The sequence below is a fragment of the Barbatula barbatula genome (genome assembly GCF_947034865.1).
Source record: "Barbatula barbatula genome assembly, chromosome: 20".
NCBI classification, from domain to species: domain Eukaryota; kingdom Metazoa; phylum Chordata; class Actinopteri; order Cypriniformes; family Nemacheilidae; genus Barbatula; species Barbatula barbatula.
The window spans coordinates 6,615,566-6,626,164 of NC_136783.1; the positions used below are offsets into that span (position 1 = coordinate 6,615,566).

General features: G+C 38.3%; 1 protein-coding gene across 1 annotated transcript; it reads left to right on the forward strand.

The window, feature by feature from the left end:
• The first annotated feature begins 510 nt into the window (after positions 1–510).
• On the forward strand, positions 511–10,364 carry vtg3 (vitellogenin 3, phosvitinless). The gene is made up of 28 exons (XM_079483651.1): positions 511–580; positions 826–846; positions 1,240–1,391; positions 1,556–1,807; positions 1,905–2,066; positions 2,151–2,299; positions 2,434–2,584; positions 2,693–2,850; positions 2,925–3,090; positions 3,169–3,294; positions 3,404–3,622; positions 3,853–4,070; positions 4,149–4,246; positions 4,327–4,451; positions 5,471–5,572; positions 5,663–5,782; positions 5,882–6,071; positions 6,178–6,265; positions 6,633–6,818; positions 6,905–7,040; positions 7,122–7,281; positions 7,365–7,471; positions 7,589–7,657; positions 7,783–7,992; positions 8,161–8,306; positions 8,446–8,584; positions 8,675–8,758; positions 9,063–10,364. Exons 1-27 carry the CDS (start codon positions 541–543, stop codon positions 8,753–8,755), a joined length of 3,771 nt encoding a protein of 1,256 aa, XP_079339777.1. The 5' UTR covers positions 511–540; the 3' UTR covers positions 8,756–8,758; positions 9,063–10,364.
• The last annotated feature ends 235 nt before the right edge of the window (positions 10,365–10,599 follow it).

The following is a 10,599-nucleotide window of genomic DNA, read 5'->3' on the forward strand; positions in this document are numbered from 1 at the left end:
ACATTCAGGATTTCAGAGCAGGAAAGATGTGTGTTTCCACATAATGTGGGGTTTGAAAATCAGATGACAGATGGATTTGGTTATTTGTTTAGCGGGTCACTTGCTCTTCAAACAGGTCTTGCTGACACTGTCTCTGATCACACTGACCTGTCTCACACCTTTGTCCTCTTGTTCTCTTTACTTAGATAAATTCTTCATATCAAACCACTGTAATTACAAATGCATCCACAGTTGATAATAAACAATATGCAGTTTTTAATGTGATCCTTGAAGGGCATGTAATTGTACAATTGTCATTTGTTAATCCAATAGCATGTAATTTATGTATCAAAGTGCAAAACTGCGTAAGAATAAATATATTGTATAAATATTTAAAATCCCATGTAGAATGTATTTTTTAAATATTGGACAAATATGGTACCATGCCACAGGGTCATTTCAACTTAGTAAATAAATCAGATAAGGTAGTGGGAGGGCAAGATAGAGCCCTGCTATAAAAGATGATGTCCAAGTTTGCTGATATCAACACTGGACCTCACCATGTGGCAGTTCTATGTTTGTCTCCTGGTGGCTTTAGCTGGTAAGTAAATGCAGCATACAGCACAGAATACACTTAATTTACGTTCATGCATTTGGAAAATTATATTAAGTAATTTTAAATGCTCTTAATCAATGCATTTAATTGACCGGCAATTAAACCCACAACCTTGGTATTGCAAGAGCCATGTGCTACTCGTTGAACTACAGATAAAATTACAGTTAAAAATATGTCATTTAATTTGATATGTTAAAGGATATGTAATTGTTTCTCTTTCTCCCCATTAGCCACTGAGAACGTCAATTATGGTATGTAAACACCACGCTAATCCCCATAAAGCACAAACATTCACTTCAAATTTTGATATTTCATCTCGTTTCATTTGTGTTATTTAAAGAATTCAATGTAGCTTAGGATGAGAGTAGTCTTATAATATTAGAAAAATTAAACAATGCTGTTAAGGGCGGGCATGTTGTTAGTTGAATACGTTTTTTAGGCTAAAGGTGGGTCATGCTATTTTCAACTGCAATTTTCAACTTTTAATGTTAGAATTTTTAAATGACATTTAAAAAACTGTGCTGGTTATATGTGTCGTGTCTACTCTGAATAAGGCCCATTATGATTTAGATAAAAAAGGTTGAAAAATTATGAAGGGTTTTGAATTTTCCCTCCTTTCCAATTTTCAATGGTCAACCTTGTAGAGCCTTTCCTGAACTCTAAAAAGACGTACGAGTATAAATATGAAGGACTGGTTCGAATAGGCCGAGAAATGCCAGACCTTGTGGAGTCAGCCCTTAAAATGAGGTGCACTTTCAATATAATTGGTGAATCTCCACAAACCTTTGTCCTTCAGGTAACTAACACTGTTACTCCAATACTGTCACTGTTTAGTTCTTTTTTTCTATATTTGTTTTTGATAAAAAGCTCTATTTATTTTCAACCCTAAACACTTGACTATACTTGATACATGAAATAAATTCGACAAGTATTCATTAAAAAACATTTTTTTCTTTAAAGATCGCAAATGTAGACTTTGAAGACTTTAATGGCATCCCTGGAAAAAGTGTCTTCAGCCCTTCCCAAAAACTCACCAAGCGTCTGTCTGCGGAGTTCAGCCAACCAATCGTATTTGAGTTTTCAAAAGGACAAGTGACAGATATCCGCACAGTGCCTGGTGTCTCCAACACGGTAGTAAATATTGTGAGAGGGTTACTTGGATTTCTACAAGTCACAGTCAAAACCACGCAAAGTTTTTATGAACTGGTTGAGGTACAAATTTAACATCATATTCGAAGGAAGTTAGTACAAGTATACCTTTATGGAGCTTGACAATATTTTGTTCGTCTATTTTTTTAAATGTTTTTAGTTGGGAATTCATGGTGTGTGTCAGAGCAGTTACACTGTTGAAGAAGACTCTAGTGCCAAAGAGCTGTTGGTCACCCAGATGGTTGATATCAGCAACTGTCAACAACCAGCAGCTTTGTACCGAGGCATGGCTCTCGCCCCTCTGGACAAACTCAGTAAACAAGTATGTGTCTTTAACCATGGCAATCCAATTACTTAATTCAAACAAGTAGCCTTGAACTTACCTGTACACTGTTTGGACATTCAGAGGGGTGACAATGTTGTTTCCACGGTGAAATACACCTACACTGTGAAGTCCACTGCAGAAGGTGGTCTAATCACTAAAGCATTTGCTCAGGAACGTCAGTACTTCTCTTCATTCAATGTGAAGGGAGGAAACTCCAGAATGTTGGCATTGTAAGTCACTCACAGTAATAATTCACAAGTTTTTCATGAAACCAGAACATTGTGCGTTGTGCAATCTATTTATATACTGTATGTCTATTGTTGTAACTGGTCATTTTAATGACCCAGCTGTGTTACTTTTGCAGACGGGACATTGAACTTCTCAAAGTGTCAGACACCACAGATAAAATAGTGACAGGTCAAGTGCAAAGCAGAGGAAACCTGATGTACAAGACTGACAGAGACCTCAAACCTATTCCCCTTCTGATGATCAACCTGAACGAACCAGTGCCAAAGGCAAACCCACAACGATTTTACACACACAAGCATATTTAAAATACGCAAACATGTAGATTCAATATAGTGCTGCATTGTATAGCGTTTAATTCATCATGTACTCCACAGATTGTAGATTTGATCAAGCGCTTGGCGCAGGCTAACATATATCGTGTGGACAGTGCAACCAGTACAGACGTTTTGCAACTAATTCAGTTGCTTCGTGTGGCATCACTTGACAATCTCGAGCAGTTGTGGAAGCAGCTTGCAGGAAACGATGAGCACAGGTACTTTCTCAACACCCTTCCAAGTAGGATGGAATCCCAGATAATCATATCCTAGTCACCCTTTTGTGCTTCAGGAGGTGGTTTCTGGACCTAGTTGTAGAGGTATCGGATGAGAGGATTCTCAAGTTTCTTGAATCCAGATTCAAAGCAGGAGACATCACTGCAAACGAGGCGGGACAGGCTCTGGTAGTGGCGCTTAACCATTTGTCAGCTGAACCTGTTTCTGTAGCATTAGCCGAGGTAAGTTAATGACCCTGTTCTGTCAAAACCAGGAGTAACGATTGCAATGGTCTTGTGATGTTCTACTTTGCTTTTCAGGAGTTCCTGACAATACCCTTCAGTAAATCCCATCCTCTCCTGTGGAACACAGTGGTTTTAGCATATGGTTCTCTACTGTATAGATACTGTGTTTATACTGATCCTTGTCCTGTGACAGTGGTGCAGGTATCTATTGTCCTTTGATACTGTCTTCCAGACATCATATACCGGTTATGTCATACATTAAGGTAGAAGTTGTTTATTTCATGTTGCTTTTCAAAATAAATTTGCCTAGCCATTGCTGGATATGGCTGCTAGTGGACTCAGTAAAAATTCAGAGGTGGACATGGTTCTTGCTCTGAAGGCTTTGGGAAATGCAGCTCACCCCTCCAGCGTCAAGACTCTTCTAAAGTTCATTCCAGGCTACTCAGCTGGAGCTGAGAAACTTCCAACCAGAGTGCAGAGTTCTGCTGTCCAGGCCTTCCGACTGCTTGCGACTAGAGACCCTCACAATGTGAGTTTTTCTCCTGCAATAAGGTTACCATGATTTTTATCATTATTCGTCCTAAAACAACTTTTCTATGAACCAAATCAAATTTTTGTTTCTACTGAGCAAACTGTGATATTTGGTATTATCATTACACCAGCAGTCAATAATTATTTGTGTTCTGTATGTAGCACAAATCTTTTTGAAGTGTAATTTGCAGACCATCTCTCTGCTTTCTGTGGTGTGTATGTGTACAGGTACAGGATATTGTCCTGAGCCTCTTTGTGCAGAGGACTCTTCCTGCTGAAATCCGCATGATGGCCTGCATGGTGCTTCTAGAGACCAAGCCATCCATAGCTCTGATCTCAGTGATAAGTGAGGTCCTCCTGGTGGAGGATGACTTGCAGGTCGCCAGCTTCACCTACTCAGTTCTCAGAGGCATTGCAAACTCACGCACTCCTGATAATCAACATCTGTAAGCCTGTGTGACTGGGTTCAGTATACCTTTTTTCCAAATTCCTTTATCCTCATTTCTTTCTTTCATGCCAAACAGATCCACTGGCTGTAATATTGCCATGAAGATCCTTACTCACAGACTTGGTCACTTGAGCTACCGCTACAGCAAGAATGTACACTTTGACTGGTTCCATGGTGGGTTTATTTAGTTTCTTACACAAGATGAACTCATACCTTATTCAGAACTCTAAATGGTCTAATGTTGTTTTTTTCAGATGACTTTTTGTTTGGGACATCCACTGACGCTTATATGCTGCGAAATGGATCAAGTCCCATACCCACACAACTAATGCTAAAGGGAAAAATTCATTTCATTGGAAGAATATTGCAATTTCTTGAGGTAATCAAACCTATTGCTGGGTAAAAATGGATAGACCCATTTATTTGTTCAAACTAACCTAGTGTTCTGTCAGGACCACTGTCGTCAAATATTTAAAGAATAGCAATATTTAAGGTTGTCAGAATTACACAGTTTTGGGCAAACTCTAGGCCTGTCCATGCATCCTTAGCCATCATCAATTGAGCGATGATGGCACGATTCACCATGGCAACACAGCCGCAGCAGCAAAAGAAAGAGAGTCCGCGTGGGAGAAAATTGCTTTACGTGTCACTTTTATATTCATTTTGTTGATAACGTCAAAATGTGAATATCTCTCTCTATATATATATTTTTTTTATACTGTATATATATTACTCCACATTAATGCTGTGGATGGATTTCTGATTGACATAATCTGCCTCAATTTGGGAAGGAGCGATGATGGGAATATGGGTGCCATCAATGCACCCAATCACATTGGGAAATCCCGGAGATTGTAACAATTGGCTGTCCCCCGTTCCCTGCTCCTCCCCTTCATGGCAGACGACTGTCGACCCACGGCTCCCTCTCGGACGGCAGCCATCCCACCTCAAGCACCTCTCCGTCCCATCCGAATACTGGCTCAAGCATTACCGCCTCGGGCAGCCACTCACGGTCTTCACTCTTCCGCGCTGCTATCCCCCTTGGCAACGACGGCTCTCCGACAGCATATCTCTCCTTCCTCCCGGGTTTTGGCACCAATGTAACAAAGTTCAATAAACCGGCGAACATAAAACAGATTTTTAATACATTAAACAAAAAACATAACAAACTCCCTCAAGGTCGACTGCTGGCCACACAAACATAATAAAACACAACATAAAGTCCAGGCCTGGTCCTCTCCCGCCATACCCTTCTGTCGCTCGTCCTTTTATGCTCCTGCTACTTTAGCTGGTTTAAGCGGACAAAGAAACCTGCACATGACCAGGTTAAACCTGCAAACCAGCATCAAAACATACATTTTAAAACAATGTAATATAAATTCACTCTTATCTTTTTAGTTTGGTGTCCGTGCAGAGGGAATAAAAGGACTGCTTACAGAAAAGCTTCCTCAACTGGAAAAAGATTTTGCAGTTACAGATTTTGCAGCTATTATAAAAATCGTAAGTGTCTTCAATCTCAGAATATATTAAATGTATAACTTACGTCAGTCATCAAACTAATAAATGTGCATCCAAATAATATTTTGAAAGCTCTCAGACTGGCAGAACCTCCCAAAAGACAAGACTCTATTTTCTGCCTATGCACGTGTATTTGGACAAGAAGCTTTTTGGATGGATTTCAGTGGAGAGTTCATGCAGAGCATTGTAAAGGTATTCCAACATCTGTCTCTTGATCAGCACATGGAACATCTTTAAGCTTGCTCTTCCTATTATTTGGGAAGTGAAATAGATTTTTCTTGTGCTCCTCAGTCAGTTAGTCCTTCTGCAGGAAAAGAAAGCTCAGTTTGGGAAAAGATTCAGAATCTTCAGAAAGGAACATCCTGGCACTGGACCAAAGCCCACCTTGTCTACGAGGCTCGATTTGTGCAGCCAACTTGTATGGGTCTCCCAGTTGAAATCAGCAAATATTTTCCCATTGTAAATGTTGTTACAATGAAAGGTGATAAGCTTTTCAAAATCATTAGCTTTCAAATTTTTTTAGACTTTTGTTAATACCAGATAAAGATGGTGCTGAATAATAATGATAATATTTTCTCTGTCTTTAGCTAAAGCCGAAATTAATCCTCCTCCTAAGGAACATTTGGGTGAGCTGCTAAACTCAGACATTTCCCTGCAGACTGATGGCTTCGCTGGGTAATAAACACTCCTCAACTGCTATGATTCAGGGGGCGATTCCTTGTAGCCTACTGTGATCCATCACTCATTTCATGGACTGTATTTTGTCACCAGTGTTATCCAGGCTCCTGACCTGGCTTCTGACCTGGCATTTGACTACACTGCAAACCTATTATTACATTCTTTATGTGATCATCATTTGATAGATTACTTGTGTCAGTTTGCTGCCTACTTACTATTAGTAGTAACATATGTTTCATCAAATGAGATGTTAATCTGATTTATAAAACAAATTAGGCCAAAATGATGCAGACATCATACAAAAAACTGCAACAGGTTCAGGTGGTGTCTCTTCACTGAATGTTTACTTCCCTCTCGTTTCCAGGGTGATAAAGGATCATTTTGTATTTCATGGAATCAACACTGATCTCTTCCAGTGTGGTGTTGAGCTGAAGAGTAAGGCAGTCATCGGTCTGCCATGGGCATTTGACTTAAAAATAAATGTAAAAGAGAGGAAGTATGAAATGAATTTGACTCCAAGAAAAACAGCCACCGAGTTGATATCATTTAAGTATGTTTTCCATGCTTTAAGAGGCCCCTCTGTATTATAAATAAAAATGCATTTGAATATGCTAATAATCCTGATTCCTCAAACAGTTCTGATGTGTATGCTGTATTGAGGAACATTGAGGATTCATCTTTAGCTAAAATGACTCCTATGATGTCTGAGGCAAAGGCCTCCCAAAAGGGTCTGCCACTGGCCAGAATATTACCCACCTCCAGAGATGAACAGGTACAACCATTCCTTTCAATAATGTAACAAAATAAACATTTGGAAAATATTGGAAACTAAAAGTTGCGTTTTCCGAGGCAGACTGAGGACTCTGAGTGGAAAATCAGGCATTGTGCTGAATCCAAGATTTTCGGAACTGCCCTTTGTGTTGAAGCAGAAGCGAAACGAACACATTACATTCACGAATATCCTCTATATTACTTCCTGGGACAAACACGTTTCTTATATCAACTTGAACCAGGTAACATCACCCTTAATGGAGTTTTCATATAGACATGCATATATCATGGTTTCTGTCAATCGCTTGTTGCTTTGTTTCCAAAGTAAAGGGAGCCAAGCCCGTAGATAAGATTCAGATTCAGGTCACCTCAGGTAGCAAACATCCACCAGAAGTCAGTCGAATGATGGATCTCAGCCGCAGAATTTTCCAGGTAGCACATCTACTGCATGTTTAGCCATGATATCAGTGCTTGTGATAGGATAATTTTGCATGGTGACCTCTGAATTATTGTAATGGCCTATTATTAAAAATGTTTACCCCTGTATAGGACACAAGAGATGAGACCATCTTCTCCTGTGGAAGACACAATATGTCCAGCATCATTCCAGCATATGAGGTGCAAAGCAAGCAAAGTTACTAATTTAAATGAAGTTATTTTATTTACAAATGTAGTAAACGACTATGACCGTATATATGTAAACAGTAACATTTATGAGATCTAATTGTTTCTTCATGCTGTAGGTTCTCGATGCCACCCCAGATCCAATAGTCATAATAAAAGCACTTGCTCTGAGTCCATCGGCAAAGCCACTGGGTTACGAAGGTGTAGCCTTTTATTTACCAACAGCCCAGAGAGAAGACATTGAAATGATCCTTTCTGAAGTTGGAGATGAAGCAAACTGGAAAATGTGTGCCAATGCAAATTTGGATAAGAGCCATTCATCAGCTAAGGTATTATTGTTCCACCTGATAGTGTTACCCTGAAATAGGTTACATTTGAGACATCTTTTCAGGAGGTTAAAAATTATTTTTGGTCCCTTCAGCACTCCGATGATTGCACTATAATGTTCATTCTTCTTGGTTTGATTACGGCCTCTGTTTTCTTCTAATGCTCTATAGGCCCATCTTCGATGGGGGGCAGAGTGTCAGACATACGATATGTCTATGAGGGTGTCCACTTCATGCCAGCCAGAGGCTAAACCTTCAGTATACACGAAAATAACCTGGGGCGCCCTACCTTCAGTATTCACAGCAATCAGTCAAAGGTGAATTTAGTTTCCCTTGAGATTCCTGAAACACGTGATTTCTAACATCTTTCAACACAAGCATAATCTACATGTAATGTTTTGGTTCAAAGATTGTAAATATCAGACATGATTCTATTTATATATCTGCCTCCATCAGAATTGAAGAATATGTGCCTGGCATGTCTTATCTTATGGGCTTCTACCAGAAACACGAGAAAAACCAAGAACGTCAGGCATCTGCCAATGTTGTGGTCACCTCAACAGAGACCTTTGACTTAAGAGTGAAAGTCCCTGAGGTGGGATTTTATGAATATGGTATTTCTTCAAAGATTTGTAATCACATTGCAACATTTGTATGCTGATAAATGGTGTTGTGTCTTATTCAGCGAACAATCTACAAAAAGGGAATTCCCTCAATGTTCGAACTTGTGGGATTTGAAAAAGCGAATATGACCATGTCAACCTAACAGGTAAATTCAGGATTCTTGCACTACAGTGGTGTCTGTGAAATTAGTTATGGAATTTATTTTAGTTTGAAACCACAAAACAAACACTTTTTTAATACTTAATAATTCAGCTAATAAGAGAAATATAATGCAAATGGTGACAAATCAGAAGATGCTTTAATATAACAGTTTTGATACATTTTTTTAGTCACAAACATAATGTCCATAGTTACATTTGTACAAATAAGTCTATAGTTAACTTTTAATACACTATGTAAGTAAGTTCAAGTGTTCATAATTTTGTATCTTGCTGTCTTTCATTTAACAGACTGTTGATACAGATGTTCTGGAAGACCAACATCAGGGAACAGCGATCGTCTAATTGTTCTGAATAATTTGTACATTTTTGGCATCACTTATATGTGCTAAAGAAAAATATGTCATCTGTATATTCAAATGTAAAAACAGCACTGGTATGTGCTGTTATATCTTCGATTTAGTAATTACTGTAAGTAGCTATCCTTAATTTAGATGTCTAGTAGAGTGTAATGTTAGGTATATGGCTTACTTTCATGAAGATAAATTGTGAATAAGTTTCTGATAAAACTGCTTGTTCTGTATCCTTTCCTACCAGCCCAAGTTCCACTTAACTTTCTTCTGATCCAGAGCACTATATTGAACTATATATTTGTCCCCTCAGTGGTAGCACCACTACTCTGAAAGCGGTGGGGGAAATTTCACTACTTGTAATAAAATAATAAATTGATAATAAAGTTTGAGCTAACTTGAACTAAACAGAAGTTTAAATGGGTACCCAAAAGGGGATACCCAGATTTGAACTGGGGGCCAACCACTAAGCTATACCACCCTAACTACAACAATTTGATATTACAACACATAGACAAACAACATGAAAAAGAATGTGGCTTAATCCAACCATAGACTGTATCAAATATGGACAACGTGAAGACACATCCTTCCATTGTAATGAATTGAGGGTAACACGTCCGACGATGGGTGCTGACATGTTACGTTTGGAGCCTGGGAATTTCCAGAAGGAATCGTCAGAGGCGCCAGAGTCTGCGCAGTAGTGATCACGAAGTGGAGCCTGGTCAATCGTAGGTCATAAAGAAATCGTTGGTCGTAGTTAATCGTAAACAAAGAAATCATGTTACCACAACCCTTTTTTATAACATTTAATAATTTACTAAAACCAAACGAATACAATAAAATGAACACTTATCTTCAATGACATACTGTAAATCAACATTTTAAAAACATTTAATAAAATTATTTGGTCACCCATGGTTTGTTATTAGGTTATGCATTAACTCGCTTGCAGGAGATAATAATGCTTCCACAAATAACATATGCACATGTTACATCCTCAAAGTGATCCAAATCATCTTCACATGCCAACTTTACTTGTACCCGAAGGAAGATTTGATTTGCAGTTTTTAAGTTACATATACAGACATCACAAACATTGTATAATATATTAAAAATGTTTACAATGAAAATAACTTTAAAGTTCCCAGCATTACTTAACCTTGTGGACTAAAATAATAAACAAAATGTTACATAAATGAATAAGTTTTGTTTTTAAAATAAATAATTTCCTTAAATTTGCAAAATTAGTTTTAAGACCTATTGCTCTTTGTATGACATATCGCTTATTGCTCCCTGAACTCTTTGTAAGTCGCTTTGAATAAATGCATCTGCTAAATGACTAAGTGTAAATGTAAAATTCAGTAATACCCGCTGTCACAAAGCTGTTTTTATACCGCTTTCTTCTAAAGTTCAGACTACAAATCTACATCTAGATGGAAGAAATTGAAAGTCATTGTTCAAAGGGTGAGATTCAT

Coding starts and splice junctions, on each gene's coding strand:
- vtg3 (XM_079483651.1), top strand. CDS start 541: ATGTGGCAGTTCTATGTTTGTCTCCTGGTGGCTTTAGCTG. Junction 3,091..3,168: donor TTTCTGTAGCATTAGCCGAG/GTAAGTTAATGA, acceptor TTTGCTTTTCAG/GAGTTCCTGACAATACCCTT. Junction 4,452..5,470: donor GAATATTGCAATTTCTTGAG/GTAATCAAACCT, acceptor TTATCTTTTTAG/TTTGGTGTCCGTGCAGAGGG.